The sequence below is a fragment of the Python bivittatus genome, unplaced genomic scaffold (assembly GCF_059951505.1).
Source record: "Python bivittatus isolate LINGU-HERP-01145 unplaced genomic scaffold, Pbiv_v1 ctg000340_np1212, whole genome shotgun sequence".
NCBI lineage: Eukaryota > Metazoa > Chordata > Lepidosauria > Squamata > Pythonidae > Python > Python bivittatus.
Window position 1 is genome coordinate 12,791,128 of NW_028277056.1, and position 23,701 is coordinate 12,814,828.

Below are 23,701 nucleotides of genomic sequence, written 5' to 3' on the forward strand. Positions count from 1 at the left end.
ATATGATCTAAGTCATACCTGAGTGGTCTAGTGGTTTTCCCTACATTCTTCAATTTAAGCCTAAATTTTGCAGTAAGAAGCTCATGATCTGAGCCACAGTCAGCTCCTGGTCTTGTTTTTGCTGTCTGTATAGAGCTTCTCCATCTTTGGCTGCAAAGTATATAATCAATCTGGTTTCGGTATTGACCATCTGGTGATGTCCATGTGTAGAGTCGTCTCTTGTGTTGTTGGAAAAGAGTGTTTGCTATGACTAGCTTGTTCTCTTGACAGAACTCTATTAGCCTTTGCCCTGCTTCATTTTGTACTCCAAGGCCAAATTTGCCTGTTATTCCGATTACTCCTTGACTTCCTACTTTAGCATTCCAATCCCCTATGATGAAAAGGACATCTTTTTTTGGTGCTAGTTCTAGAAGGTGTTGTAGGTCTTCATAGAAGCGGTCAACTTCAGCTTCTTCAGCATCAGTGGTTGGGGCATAGACTTGGATGACTGTGATATTGAATGGTTTGCCTTGGATACGCACTGAGATCATTCTGTCGTTTTTGAGGTTGTACCCCATTACTGCCTTTCCCACTCTCTTATTGACTATGAGTGCAACTCCATTTCTTCTAAGGGTTTCTTGCCCACAGTAGTAGATATAATGGTCACCCGAATTAAATTCACCCATTCCCGTCCATTTCAGTTCGCTGATTCCCAAGATGTCGACGTTCAATCTTGTCATCTCATGTTTGACCACATCCAGCTTGCCTTGGTTCATAGATCTTACATTCCAGGTACCTATACAATATTGTTCTTTACAGCATCGGACCTTCTTTTCGCTTCCAGATACATCCACAGCTGAACGTCCTTTCGGCTTTGGCCCAGCCGCTTCACTCTTTCTGGAGCTACTTGGAAATGCCCTCCGCTCTTCCCCAGTAGCATATTGGACACCTTCCGACCTGAGGGGCTCATCTTCCGGCATCATATCTTTTAGCCTTTTAACATTGTCCATGGGGTTTTCTTGGCAAGGATACTGGAGTGGGTTGCCATTTCCTTCTCCAGTGGACCACATTTTGTCAGAACTCTCTGTCATGACCTGTCCGTCTTGGGTGGCCCTGCACGGTATAGCTCATGGCTTCACTGAGTTACGCAAGCCCCTTCGCCACGACAAGGCAGTGATCCATGAAGGGGTCCTGTGCAGCAGGCACAGATAAAGATCTATTACAACTCAGATGTAGATTCATATTATTTTCAAATTTATCTTCCTCCCCATCTTCTTCCTCTTTGATAGTTTTTTTTTTGTCAAAAAGCTAAAGAATCTTAGACCATTTTTAAAATGTGAAATTTAACATGGCATAAATATTCATAACCCGCAGTCTACTTAAGCTGAAACATCCTTAACAACCAAGAACATTCAAAACATTTTTAATCAAATATATAAATACCAGGGTTCAAAATAACTATTTTAATTCACAACAGAAAAAATAGGATTTTTTGTAAGCTTTGCTACCAAAGACTAAGCCAACTATTCTTCTGGATTTCATATACATCAGACTAAGCCAACACCTCAATAGCTTGATTCAAAATTGAGATTTTAAATTGTTGGGACGTTCCAGAAATTGAAATGACCATGGTGGAAATTATTCAGTAGGGCTATAAATCTCCTTATACTGCTTTGTCACTTCATGTTCATAGATAGATAAATAGATAGACAGACAGACAGATAGATAGATAGAACTTACTTCCTTCTCTGGTATAAAGGCACTTGGTCCTCTTGTTAAAGGCAGAGATACTCTGATTTTCTTTTCCTGTGAAAGAAAGTAACAGATGCAATATTTAGCATAACTTTACTTGTGTCTTGTTCAATATTAAGATTTCCAGGTGGTAAAGCATCAGATTGACTGCAAAACTGTTATGAAACCTATGGCTATCTTTTAATATCTCATCTCTTGATTAACCAATGTAAGAGGTCAGAGAATGACATTCTTCCATGGCATGTCCCACAAACCCTTTTTTGGTGACCTTCTTTGTTTTGAAAAAAGAACATTCTGTGAATGCCACCTTCCTAATCAACTTCCATTGTTCCAACCCAGCTGCAGAGATGGCATACTGGATAGAATGGATAATGCTGTAGGAAGAAAAAAGATAAAGGTAATCACAGAAGGAACAACAAGTGGTCTAGAAATTCATAAAAAATCTGGTCCAGTCGGCTATCCCATTTTTTAAAAAAAGCATACTATAGCACTGTCAAAACCACAGTGCCACAAAAGAACCTATTTATTTTTATATTTATAGATTTCCTTTTTGACTAAATTCTGATTCCAAGATAGTATTAAAAGCAAACATGTAACATTAACTCAATAGCTACAGGAATCACACAGCCACACCTTTCCATGTACATTAAGATCCTGATGGCCAATTATTATGGCAAATTATTATTTGGGAAGAGATAACTTACTGCAAGAGAAACAATGGGAATGCAGAATGATTCAACATGCCATTTCCTTGTACTCCACCCACCCAAATTCCAGACCTGGGTTCACTTTGTTTATTTCTCATTATAATCATCAGTGTCACCTCTAGCCTCTAGTTCCTGGTTATCTGCTCTCAAACAATTCTATCCACTTTCCCTTGGTGCTCCTTATGGCTAAAATTCTCTTCCCCCACACATACTACCCCTCAACCTTTTGCATTCCTTTTCAAAATGCACTGTTTCCATAAAATCTTTGGCTTAATTTCTTAAACTCCACTCTCAATTAAAATAAAATCCCCCAATGTCTCTTCAGTCATGCCTGCTATAGTATTCTTTCTTTCATCCCCAATCTTCCCTATAATATTAAAGGGGTATGTACACTAATGACAGGATGCAAACAACATCACAGTCTGCACACAAAATTGATTTCTTAAAAACAGACCATATGCTTATTGGAGATGGGCCACAGCTCAGTGTTAGAGCAGGTGGGCCATCTCTAGCCTCTTTAGGCAGGGCTAGAAAGATCCCTATTGTGAAAAACTGGACACCAGCAGCCAATCACAATGGGCTAGTTCAAATATATAATCTCAGCTGTCCTCCAGATTTGGATAAGACCTCCATACCAACTGTGATTGTTAATATGATAGAAAGAGAAAATTATTTAAAATATGAAGAATAATCACATTAACTGTATTTAATTAAATCAAAATCTTACTTCTTTTTCTTTGTCCTGATCAGACCACAGGTTGGAATGTGCTCCCTGAATTAATGCTTCTCAAAGGCCAAATGTGACCTTTAGTCTGAAAAAGACTGGGCTATCAAGGCTGACCACTGTCTGACTCAAAATTAGACAGCTCTAAGTGTTCTATGTACATTATGTGTACGCTCCTAAATCATAGGAAGTGAGGAAACTATAATCCTCCAAATGTTGCTGAACTACCATTTTTATCAACTCTACCTTGCATGGTCAATGATGAGGGATGTTGGTAGCTTAAGTTGAGCAGCACTTAGAGGATGACATGTTTCTCCTCCTCTGCCAACAGAATGAACCCAGGTCAGAAACTTGGTTTATCTTGTTCTCTTACCTAGCTCTTGTTTAAGGATAGGGAGCCTGATGCGCATAGTATATGGCACATCTGTTACCACAACTACCTGCCATAACCCCAGAGACAAGTGCTGGACAAAGTACTTAGTTATGAAACTATTATCTTTTTTTTTTTTAAATCTTTGACATGAATGTATTGCTGGAACCAGCAGCAAACAGGCCGAAATTCAAAAGGTTTCTAACCATAGCACTTGAAACAAGTCAGATTTATTTCACACCAAAATCTACCTGCCCACAGATCGTTATGTCAGTAATATGACAAAACAGAAACAAGATATTTGGAAACCCTTCTGGTCTGATAGCAATTTTCACTAACTACAGGCAGCCATTTGCAAGACAGCTGTAAGATTAGAGTGTTTTATTCCAGGTGGGCACATAAACGAATCTGACATCTCAACAATATGAGTACATGCTCCAAGGCAGTTGAACAATATGTCAATTCTTGGAAAGTATAAAAAAAAATAAGCTGCAGCAAGTTCCAACAAGAAAAAAGAAAAGACAGTGAAGAACTGCCAAGTCAAAATATGTCTGTCAAGCTTGCTGGACAGAAAAAAACAGATGTGAAGAATTAATGCAAATTGTTTCCAACTCTTAAAGATTTTGGACTAGAGTTGAAGAAGTACAGAACAGTATGCTTATTCCATAAGATAGCTGATTATTAATTTTAAAATTCCCTTGTTTCGCTGCTTGGAGTGTTCTCTTTTTCTGTCACTTTACTCTCAAGTTCAAAAACAACATTTAAATATTCAGAACATCAACCTGAAATGTAGCACCTTCTCAATCTCAACCTTCCCTCAGTGGAAGCTTTTCCTAACATGATGCCTTCCAGATCTGTTAGAATACAACTCCCCTTATTTTTAACCTGCAGAATCATTGGCCATTTTGTTTGGGTATGCTGGACTATTTCCATGAGTTTGAGAAATTCATTTTTGTTCTGTTCTCTCTAAACCAGTGTTTCTCAACCTCAGCAACTTTAACATGTGTGGAATTCAATTCCCAGAATTCCCTAGCTAGCATGTCCACACATCTTAAAGTTGCTGAGGTCAAGAAACACTGCTCTAAACCAATGTTTAAGTGCCCTCCAGGTCTAGATTCATACTAGCAGCAAGTGGTTACTAACTCCTACTGATCTCCAAAGCTATACCCCCAATACATGAAGAGCTTCTACTTGATTTTTCAAAAACCCAGCATCCTAAAAATGAGGGATCCAACTCTCACCTCAATTTGAAATTCACTGGAGCTCCTATCAATCTGCATCATTAAAAAAGTGGGAGATAGAGATACTGTATAAAACACTTTTTTTCTGCAAGTAGTGGTTGAGAAAATAAAGGAGCAGATTTAACTTATCATTCTCTTTTTAATGGGAAGCTAAACTACATGCTCAGTTGATATTAAATTTAGCCTTTTGCCTATATTTTAAAAGGTCAGAACAGCATTTTCTAACTGAGTGCAGGGGAGGGGGGTCATTAATACAGAATACAAAACATAATGTTAATAAACTAATTGCAGCATTAAAATGGTCAACAGTGTTTACATAAATTATCCATCAGGATCTAGGGAACATGGGAGTGAACGTAAACATCTCAAGATACTGAGACTAGTTCATTAAAATATTTTAATGAGACAGACTTAATATAACTAGTCAGGGATTTATTTATTAATTTGATTAATATCTTGCTTTTCATGCAGATGCTCAAGGCGGTGCATGCTGCACTTGGTCCTCCTACTTTTCCCCACAGCAACAACATCATTTTGCTCAAAGGTGGTTTTCCAAATACTTTTGGAAGCCCATAGTTGTTTCTCAGAGAGCTGACCCACTGAATGTCTTTATGAATGCATTTGATTACTTCTTAGTCATCTAAAATACTGTCTATCTTATTTTACAGTAGCCAATTCCATCATTTAGTTTATGGCTTTATCATTACAGTACTAGCCACGAGAACTGTAGTTGGGGGTCAGCATCAAATGACTGCACATAGACTAAATCCAGTTACAGGAAGAGTGTAAATTTATTTCTCCTATTACTAACTTGGAGGTAAGACAGCATCTTTCATGAAGGTCACTTTGGAGATATCACCTTCTCAAAACCCTACTTAAACTTCCAGCAAAACTACCAGCCTGATCAAACAGTAAATATTTGAGTTCAAAGGATGTATATGTACATTTGTGTGCATTTTAAATTATTCCTCATATAACCTACTCTCCCACTAGACAATATTCCACCCAGGTACTAAACAAGTTCAGACCTGCTACCTTCAGAGACGGAATTACATTACTGATCCAACTGTTCTCTGGGCCAGGGCCATTCTTTAATTGCTATAGTTCCAGAAATATATAAATTGGTATGGGTGAAATGGATGTTTTGAAGGGGAAAATGTTTTTTTTTAATGAAATGCAGCTTTTGAGAAAAAAAATTAAATAAAGGAAGAATGCAATGCAGAGCTATCAGAATTCCATCTTCCTGCTATATGAAACACAAACGCTGATTCACTTTCTAAAAAAGATACTGGACAATAAATAAATGAAAAGAGGAAGAATCAGCAGTTTCAGTTGTATTACTTTATTTTGGACAGTGCTCAGAAATTAACTATAGGCTGTATGGTTGGCATTTTAAATATTCGGGCCTTCCTCCCCATCAAGAATCAGTTTTAGGAGACTTCCTTTGAAGAAGCAATGATGCAGTGATCTCTGGTTCCCCTCCTCTGAATACCAAACAGGAGGGTCAAGAGACTTCTATAGTGACAACCAACAGAGCTATTGCATTCTTGGCTAGGTAACCCCAAAGAGGCTAAATTTGGTCCCAGGATTAGCAGTTGTGAATCTTTCAACCTCTTTCTCCAAGTTGTTTTTTCTATATATAATATTAAATTACATCAGAGCATTGTTTCTATTTTTGGGGGAAGGAACAAATCAAGGTGCAAGCATTACAAAACAGTGAATGCCTTCAAACTATTAATTCAAGAAGGGCCAGCTTCCCACATTTTATTGCAAGTGAAAGTCAGACAAAACATGCAACACCACGTCAAGGGCAGACCAGAACCATAAACTTGTTTGTTATATGGTATTTCAGAGCATTACAACAACACTTATGTCAGTTTAGGTAAGCAAGAAGTACTTCTGAGCAGCTGGAACAGATGAGTCTCTGGCAAATCAGTCAAAGGGGAACTCATTAGATGGCAGCACTAAGCAAGTTATTGCTACAACAAACTAGTTCGGCTGCAGGGAAATTCATCTTAGCAGATGCTGCAAAGATAAACATAAATACGTACACTCATAACACCATGCAAGAGATGGTGCTCTCAGTTCCATTCAGATTATTTTTAATACTGTTTATGCACACAGGAGGGTGAATTGGTCTCTTGGGTATAGCCAATCACCTTAAGTCAAACTGTAATTTCTACCCCCTGTCCTGGCGAGTTGGAGCGATAACATGTTTGCAGATCCAGGGCACTGATGAAAATTAAAAAAAAAAAAAAAAAAAACAGAGGAAGCTGCCCATTTCAAAAATGCACTTCTACTGAATTTTTAAGAAATTACGAGAACAGGAAAAAATACATGAATTGTATGAGTATATTTCACATGGCTGGGTTTTAATATTTTTAAAGTAGTTGCTATAGCCCAGTGGTTCTTAAACTGTGGGTAATTACCCCCAAGGGAATAATTTGGGCATATCCTGGGGGGTAATGGAGAATTTGTAATTGCTTGTTTGTGAGTTGAGGATTCAGTTTGGGATTGCCAGTATGTTTTTTCTGTGGAGCTAATGACATTATCTGATACCAGAAAAAGGGGTAAATTTTGAGAACCACTGCTGTAGCCCAATTAGATCAAAAAGGAAATCTGAGGAAATGAGCGGTTCAACCATCTCCCATAACACTACTGCTTTGGTTAAACCCACCTCTTCCAAAGTGATTGACTCCTTTATTTCTCCACACATCTTGCATAAACCACAGCTTTGCAGCTGAGGGGAGATTTTCATGAAGAACTATATAGGGAAAAGTGTTAAACTCCCCATCCTTGTAGCCCAAATTTGGCTCATAAAAGATTTTTTTTAAAAAAAGCAGTATAAAATGTGTTCATGTATTTTACATAGCATCTAACTTGATCTCATCAGGGGTACAAGCCAAGTTTCTCTGAAGTGTCTTTAAATCAGTCTGCTCCCAGTTGAGGCCAGCCACATGGAGATTATGGGACCTTTTAGTTGTGCACATTTAGAAGGGACTAGTCTGGTTAATAAAAATATGGTGCAAGGAGTGCCTGTACATTGAAAAAAATCTTAGTATAATTTTAGACCACAGTCAACAAAATAGTTATGCTGTTAATTTACTCTGCCTTGTCCCAGCCCTGAGTTATATGTGTGGGATAGCATATCAAGTATAAAGATCAAAGGCTGATCACAACCACAGACATGTCAGTGAAAACACCCTCCTATTCACACTTTCCTCAAAATAGAACAAAAATTGCTGCTTTAGAAGGACAGGTGGACAGGTACCATTCATAGATGTGAGCAAATGAACAAACAGAAGCTACTGAGGTAGCTCAGCTGGATCTTTCTTTTCAAGGGAGGAGAGAAACTATCACAAAAATGTTATGAGAGATTTGTTCAGAGTAACTTTTATCATTAACATATGAAGTTTACTACCACAGGATGACTTCCTCTTGGGGACTTTCGGTCATATAGCTTTTGAAAGGATTAAACTCAGCCTACCAATAATTACAAGTCACAACAGCTGAAATGGAACCTCCACCTCTCCAAACAATGTGGGAGAACTGTTGCCTCCATATCTAGGCTTGTGATAATCATTACTCCTGGAGGCATCTGGTTACTCATAGCTGGAATACTGTATTAAACTGTTACCAATATGACAGATCTAATGTCCTCATTTGTGAAATAATAACTGGGGGGGGGGGGATCACAGAGGATTTTTTTTTAATGGGTCAGTGTGGCTTTTTATGTCTTCAAGAACCCCATATTTATTTATTCAGGTGGAATAATCTATTACCACAAGACTGAGAAGAAGTTTGCATTTTGAGAGTTCTACCGATCAACCATTAAATAATGCTAAATAATTTGGCTTTGACTGCCTTTTTCTAAAGAGCTCCTAAAGTTAATCTCCAGCTGTGCTAATACTGTATGAAGACGTCCATGTTTCTCCTTATTTCTGTTCTCTGCTTATCTAGAAATATGTTCCTTATCCTTGAAGAGATGTATGAGGTATAGGTTACAGTCAGGCCTATATTTTCAGAAATGGGGATCAGTAATTGCTTCTGTGCTCCAGAACTATAGATGATAATTTGGTGTCTGCAGCTTCTACCACTTCTGTATTTGGAAGGCAATCTTTCCTTGACACAGTTCTAAAATACAGGATTTAAAACTGCAACGTCTGGATTGATCTAGCATTCTCTGCTTTTTTCATACCACATGAGCTCTGGAGAAATCAAAAGCTCACAAACTTTTTGGAACATTTGGTTTGGTCCCAGTAATGACATTGCCCAACCATGGATTCAAAAACAAAACAGAACAGTAGACATGAATGAAACTGTTTTGCTATGAAAAAATGGATTAGAAAAATATGAGCTCAAGTTCATTTGAATCTACCAGTGTACATAATTAAAAATAACATTTGCATGGGTTGGTGATTTAATGGCATCTGCCTATTGGCTATATTTTCCATAGTCATGTCTACTTGCAAAATAAAATTTCTGGCATGATGAGCTGAATCTCCATGCCATGTGAAAATGTAAGGAGTTTATATTTTTGCTGTATGTTGTTTACTCCAAAAACTTTAGCAGTAATGCAGAAATACTTTCCCATCTCATTTCAGGGTAGCCTGAATAGTAGATTCCTAGTTAGCCAAATGGATATTCTGGAGATTAGTTCTTTACAAGGCTATGCCAATCTAAGATGTTCAGAAATTAAAAACAATTCTTTGGTTCAAAAGAACAAGGAAGGAGACATGACGTATAAACAGAAGCGTGTGCTGGTTTTATAGTGACTGCTTAAATAAGTTTTTTTAAATTAAGGATAAATTGAAATGGTACTTTTTGGAAATATTCATGGAGGTGGGAGCCAAGAAGGATCCTGCCTTTTATGATTTTCTCTACCTTGTGGGTGGCACTAACAAACAATTTTTTTCTCTTTAAGAGTAAGTGAAGGTAATAGTGCTCTGTCTTTAACTCTGGACTGGATTCACTGAATTATTACACAGTTAAATGTGGCTACTACAGTGGGGCAAAAAAGTATTTAGTCAGCCACCAATTGTGCAAGTTCTCCCACTTAAGAAGATGAGAGAGGCCTGTAATTTTCATCATAGGTATACCTCAACTATGAGAAACAAAATGGGGGGAAAAATCCAGAAAATCACATTGTCTGATTTTTTAAAAAATTATTTGCAAATCATGGTGGAAAATAAGTATTTGGTCAATATCAAAAGTTCATCTCAATACTTTGTTATATATCCTTTGTTGGCAATGACAGAGGTCAAACGTTTTCTGTAAGTCTTCACAAGGTTTTCACACAGTGTTGCTGGTATTTTGGCCCATTCCTCCATGCAGATCTCCTGTAGAGCAGTGATGTTTTGGGGCTGTCGCTGGGCAACACGGACTTTCAACTCCCTCCAAAGGTTTTCCATGGGGTTGAGATCTGGAGACTTGCTAGGCCACTCCAGGACCTTGAAATGCTTCTTACGAAGCCACTCCTTCGTTGCCCGGGCGGTGTGTTTGGGATCATTGTCATGCTGAAAGACCCAGCCACGTTTCATCTTCAATGCCCTTGCTGATGGAAGGAGGTGTTCACTCAAAATCTCACGATACATGGCCCCATTCATTCTTTCCTTTACACGGATCAGTCGTCCTGGTCCCTTTGCAGAAAAACAGCCCCAAAGCATGATGTTTCCACCCCCATGCTTCACAGTAGGTATGGTGTTCTTTGGATGCAACTCAGCATTCTCTCTCCTCCAAACACGACGAGTTGAGTTTAGACCAAAACGTTCTACTTCGGTTTCATCTGACCATATGACATTCTCCCAATCCTCTTCTGGATCATCCAAATGCTCTCTAGCAAACTTCAGACGGGCCCAGACATGTACTGGCTTAAGCAGGGGGACACGCCTGGCACTGCAGGATTTGAGTCCCTGGCGGCGTAGTGTGTTACTGATGGTAGCCTTTGTTACTTTGGTCCCAGCTCTCTGCAGGTCATTCACTAGGTCCCCCCGTGTGGTTCTGGGATTTTTTGCTCACCATTCTTGTGATCATTTTGACCCCACGGGGTGAGATCTTGCATGGAGCCCCAGATCAAGGGCGATTATCAGTGGTCTTATATGTCTTCCATTTTCTAATTATTGCTCCCACAGTTGATTTCTTCACACCAAGCTGCTTGCCTATTGCAGATTCAGTCTTCCCAGCCTGGTGCAGGTCTACAATTTTGTTTCTGGTGTCCTTTGACAGTTCTTTGGTCTTGGCCATAGTGGAGTTTGGAGTGTGACTGTTTGAGGTTGTGGACAGGTGTCTTTTATACTGATAACAAGGTCAAACAGGTGCCATTACTACAGGTAACGAGTGGAGGACAGAGGAGCCTCTTAAAGAAGTAGTTACAGGTCTGTGAGAGCCAGACATCTTGCTTGTTTGTAGGTGACCAAATACTTATTTTCCACCATGATTTGCAAATAAATTTTTTAAAAATCAGACAATGTGATTTTCTGGATTTTTTTTCTCATTTTGTCTCTCATAGTTGAGGTATACCTATGATGAAAATTACAGGCTTCTCTCATCTTTTTAAGTGGGAGAACTTGCACAATTGGTGGCTGACTAAATACTTTTTTGCTCCACTGTATATGGTGTTCACTATATGGTGGCTAGGTGACTATAGAGAGTAATTAATACACTTAGCAAAAAGACACGGATAGGATGGGAGGGAGGGACAGATGATGCTGGATATGAGTAACCAACAAGGCAGAGTAAAGATAAACATATATTTGAGCAACATGCAACATACTAATGGCAGATTCAATGTTTTGTGGATCCTTATGTAGTGAAATTGGGATCATACAAAAAGGGAGGTATCAACAAGCTTGAGGGAAGATTAAGATTTGCTACAGTGCAAAAAAAAAAAACCCTTTAGAAGTGATGGTGCACTTCAAAACAGTTAATTAAGAGGTGTATAAGATGTTGACTGACTAGCAGTTGGTAGGGCTGGAAGGAGAGAGATAGCGAATCAATAAAATAGAAAACTGGAGAAATGGGAAATGGAACAGAGAATCCTGAGAGGAAGCAAGGCTATACTGGCATCCTGCACAGAAACACTCCATGCTATATACTGTTGCAGGTGCCACTGGTCTCCATCTAAGAGCCTGTTCTCATACTTCCAAAGCGCTACGAGATCCAATCCCAAAAGGATCCAGAATGGAGCTATGTTCAAACAGAAACAAGCTTGTTCTTTAAGGGCTGAGGTCATGGACACAGAGAACAGGTTTAACCCTGAGCAATCTAACTGTATCCTTTTCTTCTTTGATGTAACTGCAAAGTTATATGGAAAAAACACACATGGAAACACTTGGACAAATAAAAAAGTTGCAGTACCTTGTTGTCTACCCTAGTGTTAACTGCCTGACAAATAAGGCAGAAATGGTTATGTACAGGCATGCGCAACAGACAGTTGACTACACTGCCCCTTTGTAACAATTAAGTCATATTTCTCCATACAAACTCACTACCTCATAACAGTGGGTGTAATACTAATTACATACACTTGGTTGGTATAATAGCTGCATAAACAAAAAATTACACATACAGCTTAAAGCAATGACATGGAATACTTGACCAAATGAATTTTGCTGATCTTTGTACTGCTCCCTTTCAGTAGTTTGAAAGCCAGTTCTGAAGTTTAATTTATTTATATTTTTATATATACATACATACTGTTCATACATACATTTTCTTGAAAGCAGCATGGGAAGAGGCTGTTAGCTGTAATAGAATGAACCTTTTTGTTATGAAATGCGGCTGAAAATGAGAAACTTTGAAACCTATCTTAATTGTTAGCCAAAAGGACTTTGTGTCATCTAAATAATATACAACTTTATCAGAAGAGAAAACTCTGATCCCAAATCTTCAATTCTTCAAAGACACTTCAACATGATGTTGTAGTCAACGATTTTTCCCACAATATGCACACTTTAGCTCCTATAAAACCTATTTTCTCCTTGATTTATTATCTAGCTATGAACTTACAAGGATTCCAATGCAACCTTTTATTTCATAAAAATAATCTGAAGAGATCTGCTTTAATATACTTTATTCATGATCCACTAGCTTTTCTTCTGTTTGGTAAGTGAACATAAATGGTGATTTATTTAACTTCTTTCTGCTAAGAGATTTTTCAAAACTTTGAGACAATCACAGCAGTGATGTTTCTGTTAACTATGCAGGACAGATTGTAATACAGCACATTGATCTCATAATCAGGTGCCATAAACAGCTTGGTAATCAGCATAACTCACCACGCCAGCCTCAGCCGAGCTTCCAGGAGATAAACTAACTTAGGCAGGATTTACAACTCTAGGCTCCTCCCATGTGCCTTAGGATGTCTCATGTTTCTCAAGGGACATGATGGGGAGATGAAATGAAAAGGACAGCAAGAACCAAAACAGACAAAATAATCCTATTTACTGCACAGTTAGTTGCAACAGAATTCTGGGCTGGACCACTTCAGAATCTGGATGAGAACACCAATGAATGTTCTTCACTAATAAAGTTGTTATACTAATTGTTATGTTATATTAATTAATTAATTAATATGTAATTAATTAAAAAGAAACAAAGCATATTCTTCCTAATTCTAGGCTGGTGTAATATACTGTAGCCAGAATTTCGCCATCGTCAATGCTGGATCTGGAGTGTGGTGCCCATAGGCACTAAGGTACATGTAGACTTCTCCTTTGGGGTGCACTATGCTCTGAACTACCTGATTTACAATTTTAAAAATTCCTTTAATTAAAATAAAATAGGAAGCTGGCATACTACTTTGTAAAGTCTCAGCCTGTAACATTTTCCAGATTTTCATTCAGGCCTTTTCATTGTTTCTCAGCTTTTGGGCTAAGATCAATATAATGCATTATATAATGTAATATATAATGTATATAATGTAATATAATGCTTCTTAGTCTCATAAGCATTCTCAACAACAACAACAAAAAATGGTGGGAAACTATAGCCTAGTGCCCACCCAAGCAAAGGTAAGCTGGTAGATATAAAGAGTATCTTGGGAAGCTAGAAGAAATCATGGGGAGCATTCATATCAGTCTTCTTTCTAGTAAATGGATGTTCTGTTATGGGCCATGCCCATCATGACAGCCATTTTGAGAGAACATGGACAATATGCTTTGGAAATTCCAAATGTGCCAACCCATCCTAAGAGATTTGGGATCACTGATTTAAATATAGAAAAGTTCTTAGTGGTGCAAAGTCAGACAGAGTTGCAAGAACATAAATGTTTGTTTTCATCTACTTTGATCTGCCTAGGCTGTGGCTCACTTACAAGAAAAGTGGGGGGGGGGGGTTAACTACATATTCAATTGTACACACGCATACACCTTTAAGAGAGACTTGTACACATCAGGAATGCATATGATACAAACAAACTTCAAACTCCAAGTTATTTTATATATATACAGGCAACCTAAAATAAATTTGTTCCTTCAGTCCCACATCTGATTCCTTATGTTGGCTGCTAGATACCAAAAGCTAGCATATTACAGGCAAAGCTTTTATCTTAGCTTCTTCTGACATGCTAGTTTTTCATATGCTAAGCAAATCATATATAAGTATGGTATCCTTCAAATACACAGTCCCCTACGCAGTGTCCAGATAACTCAAAATATAGCAACCACCCTCTAGGCTAATGCACTTAACATTAGTTAAATTAAAAGAGCTATTTTTGAAAGCATGACCTATATTTCTTTCGCGACTCTCTTGAAATTAATCTGTAATTTCTTTCTCTTTTTCAGTTTTAAAGTATTCATTTAGGCACCCTGAAGGCTTTCTTAAAATTGTTTTAGAATTAAAAATAAAACTAAATGATGGGCTGTAGGATAGCATTCTTACATTAACCTCTGTGAATTCAAGCATTTTGGAAAGTTGTTCTGCCAGTTCAAGTATGAATTTGGCACAGCCTAATGGGTGTGGGGGACAATATTCTGCACAGGAGAGTAAGTAGGGGAGAGTGGGGAGAAAAACTCAGCAGAGAGAAATCATTTGTTTGTTTAATCAAATGATTAACCAGAAACCTATACTGTAACTCAGACCATATATTCACTGATGTACATTTTTAAAGGAATTAGGTTTTTTTAATGCAAAAGTACTTTGTAAGGTATCCAACATTTCTATTAAATAGTGCATACACTTTTGCAAAAAAATCCCTATGGATTGCTCTTCCTTAATTTCCAAATTTTGCTTATAGTCAGAGCCTTGATTAATCTTAAAAGAAAAAGAAATCACACATAATCGTTCATGTGGCTTTAAACCTAGCCAGCCTATCACTCTACGGTGTTTTCAAGACAGAGAAGGGACCAGAAGAAACAACATGGAAATATAAGTGTTTTAATATTTAAGTTGACACTGATGCCAAATATTCATACATTACACTTTTTGTCAGTTGGACTGTCTTGAAATCAAAATAATTCCTCTTAGTATTACAATGATTCAAATAATGTAGTACATATTTCTAGGAAATGGCAGCATTTATTTCTTTTAACACTAAAGAAGCTGAGTAGAAGAATCGTACTTTGTTCTTTGATTATTTTATTAAACTATTCATGTTAAATCCAACAATGTGAAGTAAACATTAACACTTCGGGACAAAGTTAATATTCTTTCTTGGAACATCATATATTTTGCATGGAAATCCTATACATATATCTGCAAAATATTTTCAAAAGTTTATTTTTTCTAATTTTTTGTGGGGATCTTCAGTTCTGAAAATATGTTTGAAAGAAGATGTAGTTGTGCATTAAAAAGGAGGATTTCATTTTTCAAATTTTGAATTACATCATTTTGAATATCCATTGGCTATTAACAAATTTGGGATGATTTTAGTGAAAAATTAGTGAAAAATCCTCCTAAATCCCTCTAAAAGTAATCATACTCTATACTTTTTATCAGCTGGATTCTCTTGGAAGCAAAATAGTTCCTCTTATAATTAAATTATTCAAACATTGGGGTACATTATTTCTAAGATATGGCATTTTTATTTCTTTTTTTTTCTTCATACTAAGTTGACACTATGAGAGTAATCCAGATCTCAGAATAAAGAACCCATTATATGAAAAATGTAGATGGAAGTTGGCATATTTACTTTGGGCAATATTATATCTGTAGTGACATCTACTGACATCCTGATTTGGACCTGTGGCACTTTTACTCTTGGAAACACTTAACCTATTAAAAGAGATAAATAAATCCTATGATACAGCCCCCCCGCAACTTATTCTATAACATTCAAATAGTGATCAATCAATTATATATGCAAATGTTAATGCCTGAATGAAATAAAAAAACAGAGATTCCTATTTTGACTAAGCAGTGGAAAGATATGTTCAGTACTAAAAAGTTCAATAAATCTCAGATTACCTCTTATTCAACAAAAAGTAGTTTTTTGTATTTATTGAACTCAATTGCACTTATACAGAAAAGGCATAAATCATTAAGTTGTTAGAGATGCCATGAGATTAATGCATTATTTAAACAAATGTTTGTACAGTGTCCTATAATTGTTCCTTTTGGGAAGGAAGTTATTACACGTACAGTATTAATTTACCTTTGTCACAAGATTTCATATTCTCTGATGTTCATATCATTTTGAATGATATTCCTATCACATGGAAATTGACATCTGGACAAAGAAAGTGGATTCTCCATGCCTTAGACAAAAGATTTATTCTTTAGCATTGGAAAGATAAATATATGGTCCTGACTACTCAATGGTCTGCAGAATTGATATTATTAGCAACTTACAAAATAATTACTTATTGATGTAAATTAGCTATGACTGATTAAAATGAAATATGACTACCATTTACAGAAATGCTTATGAAGAACTTTTCTATATGCATGTGTCAGTAGACATATGCCCTGTATTTTTTTAGTTTTTACAACTTTGTACATGGTTTATTTTTGTTTTTTGTATTCAATTAATAAAAACAATTTTAAAAAATGAAATCCAACCGTATGTAACGTCACAAAGAGAATGCAGATTATGCGGAAAGCTACCAGTAGTCAAGATTACTGAACAAGTTTCACATATGTGCACAATGTTCTTATATTACAACTGCTTTCATTGCCCATCTCTCAAACCAGTTACTGAACTTTCAAGTTTAAAGCACAATATGCAGTTCAACAGAGATGAGGGCAGACTGATAAAGTGACTGGCACAGAAACGTACACAAGGAAATATTCTACTGATTTATATTTCAGATATCTAGACTTCCCAACTCCAATGACTCTGGGTGGCTATATCCTGGCTAGACTCTTTTTAATACATGCTGAAATGGCAAAGCCACAACCAATGAATTACAAGAGTCTGTGACTGGTTCATTGGCTTTTTCATCCTGGTGTTGGGAGACAAATTCATCTCAAACAATGTTACATATTCTATTTCCAGCTTAGAAAATAGACTTAGTCAGTCAATTTAGGCCAAAAGCAAATGGAAATTTCAGGAAAGGAAGGTAGTACTGATCACATTCACACAGTACAATAAGTAAGAAGGAAACAAAGTACCTGAAAGCTGAAGGATTTGGCTCTATATGCTGGTAAGTAGGCAGAGGAAATTCTTGGGATCCATACATTATGACACTTTTGCTTTTAATAGGAATATTTAAGAATGCAATAAATCGACTGTTTGTGGGGGGGGGGTTTACACATTTTATTCAATTGGAGGACTGCAGAGGATATTTAATTAATATCCTCTTAATTAAAGACATGCAGAATGGAACATGATTCAAGGTGCTAGTTATTATCTATAAACTCTACAATATAATAAATACATAAAAATGGGAAAAAAAACCCTCTTTGTTTATATAATCATTAAGATTCATATCCCACCTTTTATCCAGGAGATTGAGATGGGGAACCCAACACTTCTTCCTCCAATCTTTTCCTACCGCAACCATCCTGTGAGATATGTTATATTGAGAGTGTGTGACTGGCTCGAAGACACCCAGTGAGCTTCTGTGCCTGAAAGTGCCCTTGAACCTGAGCCTCTCCAGTTCTACTCCTTAACCACCCCATCACATGGCACCAATGTCCAGAGACAAAGGAAATACTGTGTTCAAATAACTCTAGGATTGTTCAGCTTGAATGTTTGCTTCAGTATATGGTAAAAGCATAAGCAAATGCATTTCTGATCTGTGTGTAAGCATGGGTGAGCATGTGTACATTGGGAAAGGGCCTGGAATCTCAGAAGGACATATGTAAGCCAGTTAAACAATTCAAGACTTCATACAGGTAGATTAGATGGAAAAAAGGGGCCAGCAGTATATGAAGATTTAATATTGACCAAGGAAGAAAATATATTTTGTTAACCTTGCCTATGACAAAACTCCAGTTCAGCAGTAGAACCAAAGGCAATACTGCAAAGCCATTTCCTGCCTCTGGCAGATAATAAAGTAGCTCTAATAACAAACCGCCATGTAATCTTTTTGTTTTTACATTAACTAGAGCAGGAAATAGGACAGGCACTTCAAGACTACGCAGGAGAGTCGGCCATTCAATATTCAATCATTTCCACAGTGCGGGTCCTGACTGCCACAGACTGGTGCCATGCAAAGCTGCATGAAGCTGACTAGAGGGCAACCAACTTGGGAGAATCATTTTTACATGGATCAGAGTTCAGAATTGTTCTTGTAATATGTTCCAGGAGACTGAACAGACATCACAATATCATAGCAGATCTAATCTCTCTGAAGGCTATTAAGAAATGTAAAACATGCCCAGTGCTGAACAGCAGACAAACCTCTCTTTTAATATGAGCTATTGCTATGAACTCATTAGATAATAAAGTTCTCTTGGTTAGGGTTCATTACAATTCTCTCTAGGTACTCTTTAACTTGCATCTACTGGAAACAGAGTGAATAAAAATGAAGAATTGGTTCTGGGTAAGTGTGATCTTTTTTTGAGTGCTAGTCAGCTGGGCATGATTTACAGATGAAGCAAAATAAAAAATTACCATGGACTGTATCACTTGTGTATGCATGGGTGGAAGTGCACAGAAATACTACATTTCTCCATATTTAAAAGAAAAACTTCTTTGTGAGTAAGATCTAGCACAACATGGGGACTGGATTAGGATGATGTACTTTTTTTCCCCCAAAAAATGTTATTTTCATTTTTCTAACTCAGGCAAATAAATATAAGATATGCAAACCACAAAGTGGTTAGTAGCTGAGCCAAATGGAACTGGATATGCTGCACTTTCCTATTCAAAAAAGAAGCACTAAGAAGTGATTGTGATGAAGAGTGACAGAGACCAGAATTTGTGTTCTCTCTCTCTCTCTGCCCCCCCCATTTTATAATGAACTGAAACCCCACACGTGACCTCTGGATATGTATTTGTTAAATTAGTCCCATAAAACCTCTAGAGTTTAAAATGACAAAAACAACAGAATGTTAAATTTCATATCTTTCAGTCCATCTCAACTTATTTCCAGAAGAACTACCAAACAGTGCTGGTGAAGTCTATGTGAAGGAAGGGGCACGTACTACCAACATTATACCTCACCATATGCTATGCCATTACCAAGCCATCTTTGTCAGGTTCAGTAAGTAAACTGGGAGCAGTTATAGACAAAGGATGCATTTTAGGCTACTGTGACCACATTCTTCTAAGAATTTCTTCTATAGTTCTGATTGGCAAGGGTATGCCCCTATCTCCAACTGAGAATTCTCAGCACACGTTGACAAAAGCCGAAATTGGTAGACCTAGGGTTCTTTGGGAGAAGTCAAGCTAGAAGAGTAATTTAAGTTCGTGATTTTGACAAACCTTTGAGAATACTAAGCTGCTGTCCCTCCCCCCCCCACCAAAGAAATTGAAAGGAATCCCAGGATACTTCACTCACTAAACAATTCTCTATTTAACAGATTAAGAAATCAGATAACACACAGCTTTATATCTTGGTACTTTCAGCACAAATGCTGCAACATAATCCTTGACATGAATCACATTTAAGAGTTTCTAAAGCAACTACCAATGCTTCACAGAATAGTTAAATAAATCTTGAGTGCCACAGGTTGGTTTCCTGGAAAGTAATTCCTAGACCTTCCAAGAATCATGTAGAATATAAACAATTAAGAATGTTTCCCTCAACATACAAAATATATTTCATTGCAGCTGGAGAAAACTTGATTAAACTGCCATAGGAAGAGCTGAACTTTGTGTTTGTTATACATTAATTCTGCAACCAGGGCAGGGCCTCCCTTTGGTCAATGTAGCTGCTGAGGCTGCAGTTTGAAGAGCCAAATTGATTCATGGTTCTTTTCTTTGTTTCAGAAGAATGGTTCATCTTTCCTACCCAGTCTTCTTTTTCAAACTGTAGGTTTGATAGTTGTATAAACTCTAAAATGAATGAACAAAAAATGGAGACACATGGAACTAAATCATTGCCATCAAGTTGATCCTAAGGCTTTTCTCACAAACAAGTTTAATACAGAATGAAATCATACTGAGCTTATTTATTAAATTTGGTAATTTTATGAATTTAAATGTATTAAGTTAATGTGACTTATTTTCAAGAAAACACAGGCTGCTTCCAGCTGAAGCTTTTACCATGTAATCACCCTGCTTCATTAATTTTACCTGGAACTTTAGTCATCATAACCTTCCACTTACAACTCTCCTGTATTTTTCAATCACTTTTTCAGTCTCCCTTCTTTCACAGAGAGAGAGAGAGAGAGAGAGAGAGAGAGAGCCTTACATAATTTTTGTATTTGGTTTTGAATGGGTGGCCCTTTGTCTGGAAGCATTTCTGCTTAAGATGGAGAAATAATTAACACACAGCTCCTACTGGTGAAGAAAACTGAGCCAATATGGACTCTACTTTATCCATTCATTTTTCAGGTGTACAGGTAACAATGTAGAGTGAAAATGCTACATAGAAGTGGTACCACTTTTTAAGAATGGCCTTGATCAACTTGTCCTGGCTGAAGTGTAGAGCTGTGCAAATTTAGCCTGCAGACAAGATACTATACAAATCTTCAGATATCTAAATATGCTGTAATAAAGAAGAAGGAGACAACTTGTTCTTTGTTCTGATCCAGAGGGCAGGATAGAACGGATAGGCGGAAACTGCAAGAAAGCAGCATTCAGCTAAACACTAGGAGAAAAAGCCTAATAGTAAATCATAGAGGTTGATGGGGTTTCTTTCAATAAAGGTATTTAAATAGAGATCTGATGGCCATAGATACTGTATTGTATCCTGAACTGCAAATCTTGCACTGAATTAAGTGGACTGGACAAAGATCCCTTCCAAAACTATGTGCGATCATGTATTTATGAACATAAACATCACAATGGTACCATTATCAGGAACCTTCAATTTGCTGCATCTCCCTATGGACTGGGAATTTGTTGGCAAACTCAGGAGTCCCTCTACACAATGTGTGAAATGATCCCTAGAAAGCTGAAAACAGAAATTGATAGTGTACTCTGAAAAAATGTCCTCTATATTCTAGCCATAATCCTTGTTTATCCATTTCTTAACTTTTCATCAAAATGACACTTGATATCCAAAATGCTATTTAACACAGACAGCCTTTTACTTCCCAGCCAATGTCAAAGTAAGAACATATGTTCCAGCCACATCTGAAAACTGCCTGCTGACCACCATTCCTTTGCTCAAGGAAAGACAGCTTCCGATAGCCAACTTCTAATGAGTGGGTAAATACAGTGACATGATATTCTACGACTGTCTACTGTAACTTAATGGCAATGGAATTCAAGATGTGGTGCTTGCTTCAATGTCAGGACAACAGTTGGAGCCATGAGACAGGCAAGTTTTCTATCATTATTATTCAATGGACCTCCACCCCACCCCTGCAGTCCACAAGAGTGGAAACATCCTGTCATTGTGCCCTAAATAACATGCAAAAATGTATTTCTCATTCAAAAGAAGGAAGCTAGTTTTAGGGTGCCCCTCATATGATTAGGAGAAAAGGAAACTTTACAAGAACAGACTGAATACAGAAAGTACAAGTATGAGAGAGATATTCGAAGTATGCATGCCATACAAATACACGAAAAGTCCCAAGAGTTTTGCTGCTGAATACATTTGAAATGGCCTGCATTTAGAAGTTAAAATCAAATTTTAAAAGTTTTTTGGTGTAAATATATGTCCTATCTGAAAATTTTAGAACAATATGCAACTAACAGAAGTCAGTGAAATAAAAGTAGTGCAGCAATCAAATCATTTAAAAAAGCTGCACTCTCATAATGAAGACCCATAGGAGCAACAGAATTCCACATTAATTTCTGCGGACGGCTTTGGTTTTACTAGGAGAGCTCTTGAGGTTTGTTTGGCATCTTTTGCTGAAACTGATAGGAATTAAGAAGTAACTATCCAAATATTGCATTTTATAGTCCTAGGCTGTAGTTTAGCTACATGGTTTTAGACCTTGGCCTTATGCCTCTCTCCTTTAGCTAGACATCACATATCTGTTCTGTCAACCTTTCATCTCATGCCACAGGTGAAAAAAGAAAACGAAATACTTTGAACATATATATAATTTGATATTGTAAAATTGCTTCAATCATAGCACCAGGATAATTTCCAACCGTCTGGCACAGAACACATTTATTTTAAAAAAGGCACCATTTTAAAGAAGAACACATTTTAATACTAATTTTTTTTTCAAAATGAGCCAATGACAATTTCTTAAAAATAAACAAGTTAGAAAAAACATGCCCAGCATGCACTCTGGAGAGCCATGGTGGTATAGTAATTAAGGTGTTGGACTAGGAGCTGGGAGGCCCAGGTTCATGTCCACCATCAGCCATGGAAGCTCACTGGTTTACTAGGCCAGTCATTCTCAGTTCAATCTACTTCACAGAGTGGTTGTTATGGGGGGAAACATGGAAGAGGGAATGCTATATAGATCACCCAGAGTGCCTGAAGGAAAGGTAGGATCTACCCTATTTCACTGGGTTTTTAGCTCATTTTATGGTGGTGAGTGTGTATTTGTTTACATAATTTGTATTAATATTATTGGTTTTCTTTGGTATTATACTTACTTTGTCTTTTTACTTTGCTGTATACTTCTCAGAGTCATAGACTAGGTTGTTAGCAAATATGGCAAATATATAAAATATATAACAACCCCTTAGCTCTGCTCTTGGTCATGTGACCATAAAGGAGATTAGAGGGGGACTTGGAATGGAAGAGGCACAACATTTCATGACACTACCAACTGCCTCTCCCACAGGGATCCACTGGGGGAAATTCTGGATTTTTTCCTACAGGCCTTGGCCATATACAGCCCATTTTGCCATCCTCTCTCCACACCAAATGTGCTCTAGTTCTGTTCAGTTTTTGGAGAGTTATCCTGTTGACAGACAGTCAAGACAGATGAACAGAGTTCTGAGTCCCTTTACATAATTTATTTCTAACTTTCCATTAGGTTGGAAAGAATAAAAAGAAATGCTGCAGCAACTACCATCAGACCAGGATGCCATCTATCACAGTCCACTTGCTGATCCTGAGCCTCTTGGCTTGTGCATCCATATCTTTTTTTCTCTGCTTGATGCTCTCAGGCTCTCACTGGTTGCGTGGTGGCTGGTCTTCTCTTCATATATTATGCTTCCAGAGACTAAACAAGGAATATAATACATGCATCCCTAAATGGGCTCAAAATTTGAACTGGGTCCCTCTGTCTCTTAGGCACTGATATAAAATTAATTTCATAGCTAAATAAGAATATTTTAAAGTTGCAATCTTTTTCTTAAAAACAAATCAGTGCTCATTAAGCAAGTTTTGCTTCATGCTTTCATTTGCTATATTGGTACTCAATGCAGATTGCAGGGATCTAGGATGTTAGCATTTTCTGCCTTTCTCTTGGAGGTCACATTTATAATTTGTAATGCTTCTGTGCCTACTATTTTCCAACATTT

General features: G+C 37.3%; 1 protein-coding gene across 2 annotated transcripts in view; it reads right to left on the reverse strand.

The window, feature by feature from the left end:
- The window catches only part of SESN3 (sestrin 3), a 68,008-nt gene that overhangs the window by 24,375 nt on the left and 19,932 nt on the right, over window positions 1–23,701 (reverse strand). For both annotated transcript variants that reach the window (XM_088140594.1, XM_088140593.1), the window contains exon 2: window positions 1,720–1,785. In XM_088140594.1, the coding sequence (XP_087996720.1) occupies window positions 1,720–1,785 (66 nt within the window). The remainder of the gene's footprint in view (window positions 1–1,719; window positions 1,786–23,701) is intronic.